Raw genomic sequence first — 18219 nt, forward strand, 5'->3', positions numbered from 1 at the left:
CCCATGGGCACAGCCACTAGCAGCTCCACACCACTACTGTGAACACAGCCAGTCAGAATAATTTTTGGACTTTACGCATGCTGAGGCCTCGAGATACTTGGTGTTGATAAGCAGAGAGGAGGAAAGGAGAACTTTTAAGGTTGGATCCCCTACAGATCCTGTTGTCTGCACTGGACATATTCATGTCCAGCACAGAAGTATTTCCCTGAACCCCTGCGATCCAAGGATGCTCTTCTGCAGCAGCACTGAGCCTCAGCCCGGCTGCAGGCCAAGCTGGGAGCACCATCTGCTGGCTTTGACGCGGCGGGCTGGCTCGTCAGAGGGACAATCACAGGGTAATTCAGGGCTCCGGGTGCCGCGGCACGGTCATTAGACTGCATAGCAAATTAGAGATGGAAAAGATCACAGGGTTGCGTAAATCCCTCGGCTAAACCTCCTCCTGTCAGCCTTACAAAAGAGACTCCAAACCAGTTAGTCTCTCTGCACTAGAGCTGGGCAAACTGACCTGGGTGAAGGAGATCCAGTTGTAAATCGGCTGGAACTCTTTATGGCTTCTTCAGAGCTTGTGAAAGATTTCAACTGAAGAAGTTCAAAGCATGTCACTGGGAAGCCTTCTTAGTGCTTAATTCTTACAGTTTGAAATGCAGTTTTGTTTACAAATATTTCTGATAATAATAATAATAATAATATTGAGGGGAGTGCCGGGACCCTGAAAGGGAAACAAAATGTGTGTCTCGGGTGCAACAATGCAACATTTAAGCAGAGCTCCACATATCTCTTAAATCCATAGCCCTTCCCCCTTTTTTTTAAGTTTTTGCCATGCCCCAAATATTCACATGAAGGGGCCAAGGGCCAAGCACAATTCCCTCTTGAGAGATAGAGCCCTTGTGGGTGCTGAAGGGAGGCTCGTTTTACAGATCCACCTACATTGATGCCTGTGACACGTATACCCCATGACTCTGATCTTGTCTGTGGTGGCCTGAGCAAAGCTCTTTGAAGGATGTTGTCCATGTCCAGGATGAGCAGTAGCACATGGCCTGGGATACTGGTTCCCAAAGGGCCATGGTGGAGAGCTCTGTGGGTGCCACTCCACGTGGGAATCAGGCTTTTCTGCGGGGTGAATGGCGACAGGAGCGAGATGTGGCTGGAAAGTGGCCAGGGTATGTTGCTAGACCTGGGAGCTCAGTAGGGTCCCTCTCACCTCCAGGGGTTATCTCACCAACTGCCAGCCAGCCAGGAATGTGCTTTGACTTGCTCAGTCCTGCTCATCCTAATTACACCTTCCTGGAGGGCTATACATAATTTCCCTCCCACCGTCACTGTCCTTTTTCTCCAAGCTGATCCTGCTTGTCCTTTAATGGCACACCTCCTCACTTTCCTTTGCTTTTCATCCCCAGATACCCACCTCTCAGCACTCCTGCCCCTTTCCCTCTCACAGCCCTCAATTGCCTGGTTTGTGAGTGCTGGACAAAGATGCCCTGGACCCATATTTGCTTTCTGAACTCTCAAAAGGAACACCTTTTTTTGGTCAACACAGCATGAGCCTGTGCAAGTAATTTCCACAAGAAGACCATTTCTCCAGTACTGTAACTGACAATATGTGACAAAGGAATCATTGTAGCCCACACTAAGGATCAACGAGAGCTTTTGAAGTGTTCTAAGTTTACTCGTTACAGGACACAGACAACTTCTACGTACCACGACTAAAGAGGGTGTTTCCCTAAAGATCCTTGCCTTTCCCTTGAAACTGGCTGCCTTAAACATCAGACTAGTCAGATGGAGGCTGGGGCCAGCCTAGGACGCAGGATCTATCCCCAAACCACTGCCTGGCTCACTCCAAGCCTGTTTTACATGCTGTAAAATGAGAAAAGTGGGGGAGCTGTTTCACTGAGGCACTTAGAGAGCTAGAGGTGGAAAATGTTTTGTAGGTGTTCATGCCTTGAACCCTGAACCAAACCTCCATAGCCATTGCAACATTTCTGACCCTTCTGATGTGAAATAATTTTCTTGATTTCTTGTGCACACCTTAAGCTTTTCTCCAGCAACTGAAGAACAGCCTAAACCTTTGACCCTTCTGCCTTCTCCATAGCTGGGCAGAAGTCACTTTCCATCAGATGTGTGATGGATGTGTCCAGTCCCACACTTCACTGCAGTGGACAAGGATCCTCTGAGCTGTCCCTGCATGAACTGTAAGGAGAACCTATGAATGTCAGGGTACATTCAATAATGGTAAAGTACAAGAAGACCTTGCAGGAGGCTGCTTAGTGTGCGTCACCCATGCAGAGAGCAGCATTAGGGAACATAAAGGTTACAAAATCAAGCCAACAGCAAAGAGGTCATGCAGCCATTTGCGTGTCCTGGTGTGTCAATACTGTCTTTAATGGCACAATCTCCGACTGATATAGCTAAGCACAAAAATAAACAGAGAGGCTTCTGGGCACACCAGCACCTTTCCTACACTTTCAGAGACAAAATGCTAAAACACCCCATGTTTGCTTTTATTGCATGTCAGTTGATCTCATGAAAGCCTTTATTTGGCTTTGTTTCTGGAGCCACTTGACTGTAGAAGCAGAATAGCACAGGGCATGTTCAATGCAGGATTGCAAGCAACATTTTCTAGGGGTGCTAGTGGATGTTTTGAAAGGCTTTAGGCACTATCGAAGCTGTATTTAGCTGGTGCAAAAGGCAAAACTGCAATCAAGTCAGTTGAAATCTGCTTACTGCACTGGAAATTGGACCTTCCTAAGACTATTCCAGCTCTTTTGGGGTTGAATTCTGTGTGCTGCCTAGACAAAATTCGTTCCTTTTTCTTTTGATTTCATACCTTTTGCATATCTTTTAACATAGGTGACTGAATTCTTTCTTGGCCTTTTTAACGGACATTTTGTTTTAAAAAACCTGTCCTTTGGGCACTTTGCATTGACACCAAGAATCTTCTGAGATATCTGTCAGCCAGACTTGGAATTATTACCTCCACTTCTTAACCTCTTTTTTATATCTGTTAGTTGTATTGCTACCAGGGTGGAAGGTAGCAAGAACATTAGAGGCCTTATTTTTTTACTTTTTCTATGATTACTCACACAAGTTCTTTTAGGACAGTTCAGATTTTCTCTGTTCTCTGGAAATTAAACATAGGCATATTATATTAATATTGTGGTTTGTTATTTATAGCAAGCTGGAAGCAATTATGACAGGTGGTGATTGGTTCTCTGTCTCTTGTTGTCCTCAAGCCCTGCCTGCTGTTCTGGGAGATGAGCAAATAGTCAAACACACATTACAGCACTTAGTGCAAAGGTCAGAAGAGATCTGTATTGACCAGGGGGTCAGGTGGGGTAACCTACCAGTCCTCACCATAAAACGTATTTTAATGCTCTTCCAGGTCCATTTTAGTAAATTTACAGAGCTTTTGTCAGAAACAATAACAAAATTTGAAGAACATTATAAAACAACATTGCATCCCATTTCTTTAGAGAGCACTTCACAGAGTCTTTTAAACAGCTTTTGAGGGCTGTAATTAAACATTTTGAAACATGTTTGGGACAGTTTTGTTTCAGGCTTTGTCTCCAGCTTCTTTGGTTTGACAAACATGATTGTTTCCAGGAAAGTGACTGTTACACTTAATAGGAATTAGAAGTTGGCAGGGGAGGCTGCTGTTTCCAAAGCTGCTGGTGCTTCTGTGAGCTTGGAAAAAGGCCTGGCTGTCTCTTGTAACAGTTAATAAAAAAATTAATTCCACCTTTTTTCTTGGATCACCTACGATTAATTTTTTCCTATTTTTTGCAATCTTCTTGCTTCATTTGTCTTGGAGTAACAAAAACAGCACGCCCCACTGAACTGAATGATGTCTTTCCTTTCCAGTTGGTCAAGATATGTCTAGAGTGTTGCACGATTCCAAAATGCTGATGCTGCCAGACCTGAGAAATGTGAAAACTTGGGTTCAAAGTCCTGAAACAGGCAGATGGAGACTTACAAGAAACAACTGGAAATTCTTCCCCTTCCTATCATTGGAAATAGATGCCAAGTGCAGAGTGGTGGCATCCCCTGCATCCCACCAGTGCTGTCCCAGTGGGACTGAGCCCCTCGGCAGCCCCTCAGCTCCCCTGGGCAGCATCAGCTTCTGCAGCTGCTCCCTTCAGCAGGTCCAGGACAGCCTGGGAGGGAGAGCACAGCCACCCCCACTATTTGAATTAGACCACCAAAACCATTATACTCTGCTAAACATCACAGCATCGAAATTTTATTTCAATTTTAAAATAAATAAAGGGCATATTTCCCTCACCTTTCACTTTCTGGGGTTTTATCTTCTACTAGACAAATTTTCAAGCTTTCTCTCAGCATACATAGCACCTTCGATTTTAAAATGCCCATGGCTCCAGGAGCTGGGGCTTTAATGAGTGCAAATACCATCAGCCTTGCTGTAATAGGACACAGCTGGGTGGCACAGCTGGCCCTGGGGTCAATTTTTAGCAGCTGCATTTTCTCCTTTCCTAGGTACCCACAAACTGTCCAGCCACTCCTGGGCTGAGGTGCTGCCCTGCCTGGGTGGGCAGCACTCCAGACAAAGGCAGTGTTTTGCCAGCAGTTTGCCATGCAGTGCCCAGGTCATGCCTGGCCAGAGCTTCCTGACCTGGGCATATCTGAGCTCGTTGTGAAGTCCATCGGAGAGCAAATCTTAGCTGGGCACATTTCCCTCCCTTAGGCTGTGTGACCTGGGAGGGACTTTCATCTGCCTGAGGTGTCCCCAAGCAAAGCTCAGCCTCCAGCCAGCCCTGCCTCATGGCTCAGCCACAGGGGCTCGGTCCTCTTCAAATCCTGCCTGAGTCCAACCCTTCTGCCTGGCAGCTGCACTCCGGATGAAATGAATTTGACTGGTCTCAGACCATGTTTTGGCTGATCATATCCACAGCATAAAATTTGGTTTAGCATTGTGGAGAAGATCCTCCTATGGCTTTGGGACACAGTGGTGCAGCTGATCAGGTTGATCTGGGGCCAGTCAGGGTGTCTGTGGTGGGTGCTGTGACAGTACTGGGATGTCAAACATGGCCAGCAGGCACAGGCTGGATGCACTTCTAAGTAGTTCTAGCAGCTGTTGGCTGCTAGACTGAGGGATAAGCCCTCAGGGAGAGACCACTAACTCTCCTATGGACTTTATAAGAAACCCCAAAAGCAAAAAATTAAGGGGCAATGGGAAGGTTTAGTCAGAGGCCTTTCTCCTGGGGTGAGAATGGCATGATGCAAACAGGAGGTGGGAAGAAAGAGCAGGTCACCAGGATGAAGGAGAAGCACATGGAGGTAAGAACTGGCCCTGATCTCCCTTTAACTCCTAGGGGAGACTGAGGCAGAGACAATGTTTACTTATCTGTGGCCCAAGCAGCAGACACAGACAGCCTGAACCCAAGCCCCCATCCCAGAGCACCCAGCACCCCAGCCTTGGCAGTGTCTCCAGGACAGGAGGAGGTGAGGGCACTCCAAAAGCAGCCCTTCCAGTTGTCTTTGCAGGGAATGGAGAGCCAGGACAGTGCTGGTGGAGATTGAATCAAGTGGTTACTTTAGGGGATTTGCTGTCTGTTTCTTGATCCCTCTCTCTCTCTTTTTTTTTCCTTTTTTTTTCTCTTTTTTTTTTTTTTTTTTTTTTTTTTTTTTTTTTTTTTTTTTTTGTTTTCCCTTTTCCCTCCCTCTTATCCCTTTCGTGGTGCATTTGTCTTCGAGGAACCTGGGGTGTTCTTTTCATCAGTTCAATCTCTCTCTGGCACTTGAGTCCTGATTGGCTGAAGGACTTAAGGGAAAAAAAATCTTTAATTAAGTAGATAATCTCTTCTTAGGAAGTTCTGCGGCTCCATTTCACCAACCCCCTTTAGCTCTTTAGGATTGGTTACCCTTTGCAGAAGTTGGGATTCAGGAGGCATACGCCTCTTCATCACACCAGGACTGCCGGGTGGAAAATAATTCCATCTCTTCCCTAATTTAGTTGTGCTTCTTTTTTTTTTCTTCTTCTCTGGTGGTGGTGGTACCCAAGCTGTTTTTTTAATAGGATCTCCTCTCTCCATCTTCATTTGGATTTTATATTTCACATGGAACCTTATCTGGCCATCTTCTTCCTCACTCCCTTCTTCCAATCCTGCTGTGCCTGGTGAGTATCGAGAGCACCTCAGTCTGTGTCACAGGCAGGTGCTCTTCCCAGATATCTGAATGAAATTCCTCTTCACCTTACTGAATGTCCCCTCCTTCCCATTTAGCTCAGTTCTGTCTTTAATGGAACCAGATATTTAACTAAGTCCCAACACACTCACTGGCAGAGGTTAGATCTGTGAAGTCCCCCTTTTTCCCTATGCCTCCCAAAAATAACTATGGGCCAAATCCTGAGCTGGGGTAAAATAGAGGAGAGTGGATGCTGAGGACCTAGCCCCTCACTTCCAACTGGGAAGATAACCCAACGGAAGAGCCAGGGACAAAGGCTCACAGTCAGCTTGTCTTTTGTCTTAATCAATCAAGTGGGGCTTCTCTCACACTCCCCAAAGAAGAAAGCCCCTGATTAAGAGCTCAGAGCCAGCAGTGGTGAGTTAGATCCACAGGATTGTCACTCTGCGTGAGTAGCCTGAGATCCAGGCTCCTTGGCAGACACAGGGTCAGAATTACATGTCTGAAATTCATGTATTAGGAATTCCTGGGGAGAAGCTTTTGGTACGGAGATTGCTACAGCTTGCTTTCCAACCACCTGAGTCCCGTCAGACCAGTTCCACTGTGCACAAATCTGTGGCCATCTCCTGTGGACTTGCTCTGTCCTAACGGCAGTTTTATATTTATTTCCAGGGAAGTTCTATAAAGATTAATAGAAAGAGATTATACTTGCATCATCTCATATCATTCCTTGCAGAGTATATCAGTCCCATGCCCAACCAGAGCATGGCTCCGTAGGTATTTTTTCCTATGTGATTTTTATCCATTGTTGTGATGCCCTAGGGAATCTGCAAAGTGGGTTACAGACTTATCTCTAATGGCAAGTAAAGTCTTTTTCCGTTGAATGACTAAAATCCCCTGCCTTCCCCAAAGCAGAACTTTAGGGTTATTACCATGGGTGGACAAGTCAAAATTATAGAAGGAGAAATTACAGAATAAATGGGAACTCATTTCTGCTATCTGAGAGTGAAATTTATGTTCTTTCAGAGATTTTCTACTTCCTTCATTAAAAGAATGTGCAACAATTTGTATATGCCTAAATACTATAAAGCAGCAAACTGAAGATAAATCTCCTTTCTGGAACAAGGGGAATATATGTGTTCTGCAGAAAGGCTAGGCAAGAGCTCATGTTGATTTTACTGTTATTTTTCTGCCCTTCCTATGTATGTGTCTTGCTTTCCTCAATAAAAACAGGTTTAAAATACATTAAAGAAAAAAAAAATCAACATTTTGAAGAAACAGCTGCAAAGGAAAGAAATTTCAGTGCACAAAGTAGACTTAAATTCGGAAATCTGAAGCATTTTCAATCCAAAGTTCGATGTTTAAATTCCGTGTCTGCTTTTCAGAAGTTTTATCTAAGAGAAAAGTTTATAGATCAAGATAACCCTGCTTCTCTCTGCATATTGCTCATAGGTCATGAGTTCCTGAGAGAAAGAGAAATTACAACCTTTATTTGGAATTATCATTTTACAGACACTATCCCTTAATTCTTGAGGAGAAAAAAAAGCAAAGTTTGTGGGAATCATAAAATAATTCTGCTTGAAATTTCTGCTGGTTTTCTTTATCTGATCCAACAGCTTAAAACACAATTTTCTCCTGTGATTTAATAACAAGAATTGGGAGCAGGTGGGGGGGCAATATAGAACAACAGAAATTATTTTTTATATATTTATTTGGCCACTTCCCTTCTCTGAGCATGGATTACATTCTACCATTTAATTGACCATCCAACCACTGTATTTGTAGATGATCAAAAGGTCAGGGTTGCATCGAGGAACTAAAAACCCTGAAATAAAGATAACTAAATAAAGAGAAATGAAGAAAAAAAAAGTAAAGTTTCAAATGTTATTGAGTTTCTGCCCAGTCTCCTATCCTGTGGGAATAATGTAACAAAATCTAATGCAGCAATTTGTTTCTAAACGGCTTTTTTATACACTTCAGCTGTGGGACTGCCTTTAGTTTCCAGCCTCCCATGTTTTCTAATAACCTTGGAGAGTTCATATTTGAGAATGAAACTCAGATCCAAAGTGAAATTCTATCCATTTTCTGTATTTACAATAATGACAGTAAAGATCTAAATACAGCTTTATAATTTTCTAAAGAGCTGAACCAGCAGCACAGTAGCCTGGGTGGGTGATAGGATATCAAACAAATATTTTAATGGGAGATTAGATAAGGCTCTTAGGGCATATTAAACTGAGGAGAGGGGTGCTGTCATTGGTTAGAGTCATAACTGAGATGGAATTATCAGAGGCTTGTTAGTATTTGATATGTGTAAAATATAGTGGGACAGCTGCTTGGCATGGTTCTTTGCTTTCAGAATCAATAACCTGTGATAGAGAACTCCTGCTATAGATACTAATTAGCTTTGAGATAATTTCCTAATATCGGATACAATGAAAATCTCTTGCCCTAGATTTGCTTTTTACCTGGAGACACAGAGTTGCAGTGAGTGAAGCAGTGTACTCTGGCCAGGGCCCTGCACAGGCTGGGGAGGGGGATGAGGAACTTGGTGGGTCTCCTCTCTCTACCTGCTGAGGTTTGAGTCTGTGTAATACTGTCCTGGAGTTTGAAGGTGGAGGGAAAGGGGTTTACGTAGCTAGAAACCTTGTGAGCTTTCTCAGAGAAGAGGAATGACTTCAAGTATTTCTTTTTATGTGTGTGATTTTAAAAAGTCACCAAAGTCTTGGGAATTCGGCTGGTTAACATCCACTGTAGATGCAGCTAGCTAATTATTAAGAATTACATTGTGCTTTCCTTTACAATGCTATGAAAATTTAGTAGAAATAAATAAATATTTTTGTTTAAAAAATCACACTACACAGAAAACAAATGAAGAGAGATTCATTTTGTAGTGACCCCTGTTTGCAGCACAGAGATGATTCTAATGGCATGGTCAATATTGCACTACATCTGTGAAACTTGTGGCTTAATTGCTCTCTGCCCTCACTGGAGACTGTACAGAACGGAGACATATTTTTCTTAGCTAAATCACAGGAGCAAAAATAAAACACACAGATTCTGTCTCCATTATTATCTTTCCTTCCCTCTCAGCAATAAATAAGAAAAATTTCAGCTAGCCTCCAGCCACATGACAGTCCCAGCTCCCTTCTCCTGAATCCACTTGCAGCAGCAAGAGTTAAATATTAGGGTGTCAAATGCACCAAGTCCAAATGAATCCTTTACTTGTCTAAGCCCTACAAACCCGCCCAGCAGCATGCCTGCCTGTTGATCCAAGAGCTCAGGGAAAATGCCTTCTGTCTCTACGACTGCTTAAAAATGTTTAGAATATCCTGCTGGGAAATTGCTACTGTATCATTTGTTCAGTTGCAGATGGCGAATTGGCGTATCCTGAACTTGGCCTTTTTGTGAACTTGAGATTTATCCTGGGAGGAACAGATCCTCTGCTTCAATGCAGTTATGTCAATTTGCTCCTGCTAACAGGCTGGTTTGCTGTAAACCCTGAATTTGTGGATTACTATCCTCCCCCTAAAGCCAGCCTTGCAACTGCTCAGATGTTCCTAATCCAAGGTGATGCCAGTAAGGGTTTGAAACAAATCCGTCTTGTACACTGTGAATTTGGGTTTTCCTACACACATAGGAAGCAATGCCGATGGGATGTATCTCTTGTTTTGGCCACAAAAGCAAGATAAGAGAGGACTTGCAATTTTCTAGTTCTTGCCTACAAAGGGGCACTTTACCAGAGGTTTTTTCACAGCTGCTACCAGGGGCTCAGATTCACACTGACACCATCCTGAGTGTGGTCCCCATAGCAAAGCACTTAAGGTCAAGGCAAAGGACAGGAGGGAAACCAGATGGAAAAATGACTTGTTCATGCTGCTACCCAGTTGCATTAGGATGGGGACCCATGGAGCTTACACAGTCTGATTAGCCCCAGGTTCATGGCCCTGTGTGATTCAGGTCACCCGATGCTCTAATCACTCAGCTACAGATGCCGCCTCTCCAAGTCCCAGGAAATATTTAATTAGCTGTACAATGCAGAAGCAGCTTCCAAAGGAAAATTCCTCTGCAAAACAACCATCGACTTCGTGCTAAAGTACCCATGAGCTGGAGCACAGCCGGGTCTGATTCCCAAGCCTGGAACAAAGGGAAAGGATCTCCTGCTCTTGCACAGCCCACTCGCATTTTGAATCTTTCCCAAAGCAAGCTTTCATCAATATGGACACATTTTCACCAAAAACCCTGACAAAAAACCAAAACCAACCAACCAACCAAATTAAAAAAAAAAAAAAGTTAGGCTTGCCAGAGCGAAGTGGTGCAAACTCATTCTCTCAACTCTTTCTAAACCGTAACAGCAACGATCAAATTTCTGGTGATTTTGACCAAAATAAAGTAATGAGACCTCCTTTTTGTCGTGTACCTTGGAGAGGATCTCCGTGAGGGCAGTTCTAGTGGAGGTAAAACAGGTTCACTAACTCCAGGAGCAGTTTTCTGGGGGCAGGGCAACATCCTCTCTCAATCTGTCACGTCTGATGTCTGGGCACCAGTCCTGCCTCCCAGTCTGCCTCTGTGTCTATGGCACGGCTGCACTTAGTCCTGCAGCTTGGGACAGCAGTGCCTGCTTCTGCCTGTGGATGCTTCCACACTCTGTCTGCGGCACTTTTAGCATAAAAAGAAGTTCCCTTTCTCTCCCTTACCAGGGAGATACCTGTGGCTCATTTGAAGCAAAACATCATCTCGAGGAGAAGCAGAGGGGCCCAGTTTCTATCAATACATGCTCTATCATTTCCCCTGGTCACTCACTCACCACAAGCTCTCAATCCACTCATGACACCTCTCTGGCCTCAGTGTACTCCCCAGGGGACAACAGCACTCACCCATTTCTCTGGGGTGCCAGCAGGGGAGGTGCTCCAGAGACAGTGATGAGAGTTATTTTGCAAAGCTAGAGAGGCTGGAATTAGCTGTTTGTAGGAGAGATTTCTCTTTTCTCACTTCCTTTCTGACTAGGGATATTTGGAGTTGGCTCTTGGGCCTTTTCAAAGTGTCAGTCCTTTCTGCCATGACATGGCTAAGCACAATTCACCCAGACATCCTCCAGATTCTATATGGTGGTCACTGCACCATATGGAGTTCTAATGCTGACTGAACATTTGCACTGAAAGTCTTTCCTGCTGAAGAAAGACTCAGACTGGACAGCATTGGTTCAGCAAGTTCCTGGGGACAGTGTTGGAGATCAGACACACTTCCAGACCCTTGGAGGTGATCCCTCCACACCTTCAGTGGGAACACTAGAAAGTTTAATTTTGGCTAGGCCCCCCTCCATCCCAAACCCCCAGGGCTCCCTGCAGTGTCCAACAGGATAGGGAGGACATGTGTACTTGTGTTCAGCCATCACTATAACCTGACCAAGAGGAGAGCGTGGGCAGCCAGAGCTGGCACTGCAGGAAACAAGGGACTATGATATGGAGGGATGCAGCTGGGACACACTGCAAAGGAGCAGCAGTGTGACCTCCTCCTTCCCTCAGCATGGTCCAACAGGGAGAATGGCACTGGCACACGGTCCAACTCCTGGGGCTGGGGGAAATGCTACTCTGAGTTAAGTTGAGCAACAGTTTGGTGAGGTAAAAAGCAAGGCTAAAGGAAGAGAATATTATTAAAATAATGGGGGGATTGCTACAAAGGGTAGCTGAGCAGAGGAAAGCAAAAGGAGGGAGCAGTGAGGGGGTTGCAGCCCAGTACAGCCTGGTTGAGGGGAGCAGGGTGGGGGGAAGGAGATGGCAGCATCCTGTCTCTCGGGGAGCAGCAAGGGGAGATGAAGGAAAGACCAAAGGTGCCTGCAGCCAGGAGACAGGCAGACTTCAGGGGAGTGAGAGAAGGGCTCTGGGATGCCTGGCATTCCCCAGGCCCCTCCACCATCACCCCCTCCCTGCTGACACTGTCTCTGTCTTCCAGGTCAGTGAATAATTTCCTGATGACGGGCCCCAAGGTAAGAGAAATCCCTTTGATCTCTGTCCCTGATTCCACTAAACCCAGGGAGGGAGAGAGAGAGACAGGGGCTCCTCCTTACCCCTCCTCTCCACCCAGCCTTGGCCAGAGCTCCCCTTATACCCAGATTTCCAGCAACAAGGCAGAGAAGGACCAGAAAAACCTGCTATAACTCCTTGAGCTACATCAGGCCTAAGCAATACTGACCTGGGGTTCTTTTAAGCTAGTTGGGACCAGATTCTGGAGATTTGTGTATTGATGCCAGCTGAAGCTCTCAGCTGTCATCTATTGCTTCCTGATGATCAGGCTGGCATTGGAACCTGCATTGATCCAGCTGGAAAGTACTTTCTGTAGGCCCTGTAAAACATACTTCCTCAAGGAGCACAATTAGAATTGCCAGGACTTTATTCAGTATTTTTGACCCCCCACATCCTTGCTCTCCTCTTTCAGAGGCTTTTTTTCCTAAACAGGACCAGTTGTAAAATTCACCCAGTTTTTGTTCTGGCAATTCCCCAGGAACACCTCCAGGCCCATCTAGCACTTTCTACAGCTCTCAATGCACTGGTGGAGCAACCTTGCCCCAAAGCAATGCTGTCTCCCTGGGGCTGTGGTGAAGAAGGAGGCAGGCTGAGGTACCTGCTGGCCTGGAGTTTCCTAATCTCTGAGCAGAAGGCTCTGCCTCCTCTCATGCTGGAGAGATAAGGGTTTCCCCATGGCAGAGGCTAGCTGGCACAACTCCCAGTGCAGCTAACAGCCAGGAGCTCAGCCTTCTTCCCCTGGGAGGCTCAGGCTCCAACCCAGCACAGCAGGAAATACCTTTGCTGATGCTGCTGGTGAACTTCACTTCCCAGGGAAGCCAAGCCTGGGAGACCTCCTCAGCTCTGTGTGTCTTGTCTCTGTAAGATGACATGCAGGTTATTTTCAGTTAAAAATACACATCATCCCTGTACTGACCCACTGCTCTGCTCCCAGGCCTACCTCATCTACTCCAGCAGCGTGGCGGCCGGGGCGCAGAGTGGCATCGAGGAGTGCAAGTTCCAGTTTGCCTGGGACCGCTGGAACTGCCCTGAGAGGGCATTGCAGCTCTCCAGCCACGGTGGGCTGCGCAGCGGTAAGGAAAGCATTGGATACCACTACCGGGACCCCCTTACTACAGGTTAGAGCCCATGGCCCCCTCCCCTCTTCCCAAGTGCCTCCTTTACTTTCCCATCCCCACCTGGCACATGTCTCTCCCAGGAATCCCTCAGAAGGATCTTTCCAGAAGACCCCTTCACCCATCAGCTCCCACACACAGTGGGATCTAGCCTCAACACAAGGCAGCCTTTCAATGCCAGCATCACCTCCGGACCCGCCAAACCCCAGCTTGAGCAGGACAACTCGCACAAGGATGTCTTCCCACAAGGATGCACCGTCATGAGCTCCACATGGGCTGCTGGACATGCCATGCCTAGATGGTGTCCCAGGGTATCCCATGGAGGCTGAGAACTAGCACAGGCTAGTGGTGTGCCAAGCAGAGGGGTATGGTTAAAGAGAGTAGGAAAGAGTTCATCAGTGGTTGTGCTCTGGCCAAGAGACAAGAGAAAAGTCTTCTCACAGCTTCCAGATATCAGAATCCCCCTGGGCAGAATTCCAGCATCCTTGTCCTGGGCCACTGCAGGGCATGGGGCTGTGGTCATTGTCACTGTATCCCATTCCTTACCTGTTTGCAGGTCCCAGGAAATATTTCAGTGCATATCTGGCCCTCCAGACCTACATATGATGCTAGGCTGAGCTCATACCTGCCCTGTAGAGGCAAGACCTGGGTGTGGAAGGGAGCCTCAGGCCTCTGGAGAGACTGGCAGCAGATAAGGGACCAGGGCCCCAGGCAGAGGTGGACAGAGATTTCAAAGTGGGGCCTTGAGGAGAGAATTGCAGGTCAAGTCCCACTCTGGGACCCAGAACAGGTCCCTGAATCATTCTTGTCAAGGCTATTTGCTCAGATCCACACCTTGCTGGTATTAAATGAAAGCCAAAGGCTCGGCGAACTCAGCTGATGATCTCCACACTGATCCTGGTGGGTAGGTATGGTCAGAGCCCTTCCAGCAGAAGGTAAGGCTCGAGAAGGCTGTGGGGAAGGAGCTCTTTGACCCTTGGAGAGGGCCCATTCCCTCTAGTATTGGTGAAAACTGGGGGACATTTGGCCATCTGTGCTATATTGCCATTGCTGAGCTCCCAAAGGACAGCCACGTGCTATCTCATCCACACCCTTTGAAATGGCATGAGTCAGCCTGGATCAAATTTGAGAGCTTCTGTCTTCATGCAGTTCAAGCCCAAACTAAGCTAATCTGACATGTAGGGCCTTCTCTCCACCCCACAAAGCCCTCCCCAAGCGGATCTCTTCCTACACAGACTCCTGCATGGCAGGAGTAATTTCTAACAGTGGTCTTGCTGTGAAATCCTTAGCACATCTGCTCTCTTTGTGTTCCCACTTGACAGCGAACAGAGAAACTGCCTTTGTCCATGCCATCAGCTCTGCGGGTGTCATGTACACACTGACCCGGAACTGCAGCCTCGGGGATTTTGACAACTGTGGCTGTGATGACTCCCGCAATGGACAACTGGGTAAGGAGAGACGAGCTGCTGCCCCTCACTCACGTACCAGGCAGCAGGAGAAGCTCTTCTCTCCGCTGCTGAGGCATGCAGAAACACCTCCCCTTCCTGGTCCCCACACCTGGAAATAACGCGCAGAGCAGAGCTTTGCCTGGTTCAAACCAAAGTAACTCTGAGGAATTTGGAAGTAAGCAAACCAAAGTACCTCTGTGGAAGCTAACTGAGGCACCTCCAATTTACACCAGCTGAGGCCAAGCCCTTGATGCTTTCCATTACTTTCTAAATGACCAGGAAAGTAGAAGGGGTTGCAGTTTCCCTGGTTCAAATCAAGAACTCTATTCAAGCTGCTGGAGACAATGACAGTATCATATGGGCAGAGGAACGGATCTGATGCCATGCTTCTACGTGGCAGGTGTTGTTAGAGCAGTGCTGATCAGGGACCTCGAGGCTCCCAGACTCTGCAGGACCAGGGTGACCCCAGAGCAGAATGACCAGGAGGGAAAGCAGGGTGGCACTCATAAACCTCTACAGCGTTTCTGAGCGTGGTAGGCACACAGGAGCACAACCAGGAGAACCACTGTGGCAGCACACAGCCTTAACACTGTTCATGTCACAGTGGTACCCAGGTCCTCGGCCACAAAGCACCCCTGAGTGTGGAACCCCAGGCTGCACCGCTCTAGCTCTCCACTCAGCTTTCACAGAAAACACTGACATTTGGGTTTTTTGTTTTGAATGAAAAGAGAACAAATTTCAAATTATCAAAATCTTTTAAAAGCCATGCCCTGCCCAGCCAGTCAGTATGTGTTAGTTTATGACAACTCCTCTGGAGTGTCCAGTATTTAGTAATTCACTTTATTGGCTAATAGTTTTGAAAACAGCCACTGCTGCTTAGGTGTTCAAGGTTTGGGAATGCCTAACTCTAGCAGAGAAAGACTTTTGGGCAATGACGTACCAAATTTTATCTTCTCTGGAAAACCAAGTTAGCCATGCTACATTTTTTTTCCCCCAAACATATCTGTTTTTCCTGAAAATTTTCCATTGTGAATTAAAAGCTTGTAAGGCATAGGAAACTTTTCGGCTTGACCAAAACAGTGTGATTCAATTCAGCCATTGCACTGAATCCAGTTTGGTGAAAGGTTTCCATTCTCCCTTCAGTCCCAACTCTTGATTTGGACTTCATCATCCACTGCAATTACCCGCCTCCCACGAGACACTCCTGACTTTCCCTGGGAGAGGGGATGCCCTGGGGAAATCCAGGCAATGGCCAGGCCTTTCAAGAGAGGCACAAGGCCATTAAACCACAACTCCCAAGATGTACCGCTAAGGCATGTTAGGGTCAGAATGTTCCAGATTTCAAATCTTCATAAATAACTTGGCATTTTTCTCTAGGAGTAAAAGAAGCAAACCGTGTGACGCTTTTCCAGTCAGCTGAGCTAAGTTATCAAGCTCCCACACAGTTAGGAAAAGTACCCTCCACATATTTTTGTGCAGCTTTACAGTTCTGTACTGAGTCCTTTGTTTCTTTATGATAACTGGAAAATCAGACCCTTCTAAGATGCCAAACATCATCCCAGAACTCTGGGTGTGCCAAAAAGAGTGCCTTCTCAAAACATGTACGCCAGGTTTAGGCTGTTTCAGACAGGGGAATCTGTTCCCTCTGACCAGGATGCCTCCATCAGTTTGCTAATCCAAGTTAGCAAGGTGCTGTCCCTGCGAGTCAGACTGAAGGAGCTCAAGTCAGGGTTTGAGAGAAGGTGATTAAAGACCCAAGGGTTTATCTGTATGGCTGCATGATAATTGACAGCTTCTGAATCCTGCTCTATAGAAAGCCTGGAGACCCCTGCATTTGTTGCACAGGACATAGCCCTTCCCTGCCTGCCTGCCTGAGCCACATACTATCCAGGCCTCAGTAGAAATGCTATGAGCTGAAGGGGAGGGAATCTGGGAGTATCGTGAGGTTAAAGACTGGATTTGCCCCACAGTCCCCATTCCCTCCCATCACTTCTGATATCACAGACCAAAAGCCAGGCAGGCAAGGCACTGGTTCTCTGACAGCAAACATCTCATCTCCTCTCTTAGGGGGGCAAGGCTGGCTGTGGGGAGGCTGCAGCGATAACGTGGGCTTTGGGGAAGCCATTTCCAAGCAGTTTGTGGATGCCTTGGAGACTGGACAAGATGCCAGAGCTGCTATGAACCTGCATAACAATGAGGCGGGTAGAAAGGTGAGTTCTTCTCTCCCTCCAGACCTGACAGTGCATACCAGATTGGCTCTGGCCATCCACCTCGAAGAATTACAATTTGCTGTAGCTAAAACACATGCCCAGAAGAAACAACTTCTGGGAGGATGGCAGCAGTACAACGTGATGTGTGGTGTTTGCTCTAAGGTAGCAAAGCTTTGTGATTACAGCGATAATGGTTTCCTGCAGTCCTCCTTCTCCCAGTTCAAGGAGGAGAGTACTGTGAAGCAAATCTATGAGCTTCAGGGCTATGGCGCAGGGAGGGTTGATGGCAAACTCCTCCACAGGCCTGGAGCCATGTTTCTGCATGCACTGCAATATAGAAACAACCCTCTGGGCTTTTTCTTGAATTCCCTCTCTCTGCTCACTCTGTAGGCAGTGAAAGGGACCATGAAGCGGACTTGCAAGTGCCACGGTGTGTCAGGGAGCTGCACCACTCAGACCTGCTGGCTACAGTTGCCCGAGTTTCGGGAGGTGGGAACTTACCTCAAGGAGAGGTACCACAAAGCCCTGAAGGTAGACTTGCTGCAGGGGGCAGGGAACAGTGCTGCCAGCCGGGGTGCCATCGCTGAGACCTTCAGCTCCATCTCCAAGAAGGAACTGGTCCATTTAGAAGACTCTCCTGACTACTGTCTGGAGAACAAGACACTGGGGCTGCTGGGCACAGAGGGCAGGGAGTGCCTGAAGAGGGGCAAGGCACTCAGCAAGTGGGAGAAGCGGAGTTGCCGGCGGCTGTGTGGGGACTGCGGGCTGGCAGTGGAGGAGAGACGAGCTGAGATGGTGTCCAGCTGCAACTGCAAGTTCCACTGGTGCTGTGCCGTGCGGTGTGAGCAGTGCCGCAAACGGGTCACCAAGTACTTCTGTGTCCGCAAGGAGAAGCGGGAGCGGAGCGGAGGTGGCGGGGCCAGCCGCAAGCTCAAGAGAAAGCTCTGACTTGCTTCCATGGTCCTGCCTGCCCCTCTCCTCTCCTGCCCTCCCCATCAGCCCCTGGCACCATTTCTGTTTGGCATAGTTTTGTCTCATTCTCATTGCTGCCTCATGGGGGATTGGGCAAGGATAAAGAGCATTGTATGAATCCCCAGGTCTTGACCACACAGGGCATTAGTGCAGTGGGTGACGACTTCTGGGGATACCTTCAAGTGTTGAAAAAACGAGGTGAGATTTGGTCTTTTCAACTCAGAGTTACTCTATCCAGTGTTTCTATCTGGTTTTATCTCTGAAAACACAGTGGGTGTCTTGGTGGCTCCTATGCTTTTGAGTTTGTTTGTTT

General features: G+C 47.0%; 1 protein-coding gene across 2 annotated transcripts; it reads left to right on the forward strand.

Annotated features, from left to right (window-relative positions):
- The first annotated feature begins 5868 nt into the window (after positions 1–5868).
- On the forward strand, positions 5869–18185 carry WNT8B (Wnt family member 8B). Of its 2 annotated transcripts, none has more exons than XM_039377888.1 (6): positions 5869–6130; positions 12091–12124; positions 13096–13279; positions 14599–14724; positions 16792–16934; positions 17325–18185. In XM_039377888.1, exons 1-6 carry the CDS (start codon positions 6072–6074, stop codon positions 17880–17882), a joined length of 1104 nt encoding a protein of 367 aa, XP_039233822.1. In that variant the 5' UTR covers positions 5869–6071; the 3' UTR covers positions 17883–18185. The 2 variants fall into 2 exon arrangements, with proteins under 2 accessions (XP_039233822.1, XP_027573524.2); XM_027717723.2 differs by having other exon boundaries at positions 13096–13234.
- Positions 18186–18219: the final 34 nt, after the last annotated feature.

Source organism: Pipra filicauda, unplaced genomic scaffold (assembly GCF_003945595.2).
Source record: "Pipra filicauda isolate LSUMZ 115617 unplaced genomic scaffold, ASM394559v2 scaffold96_size2947999_pilon, whole genome shotgun sequence".
Taxonomy (NCBI): Eukaryota; Metazoa; Chordata; class Aves; order Passeriformes; family Pipridae; genus Pipra; species Pipra filicauda.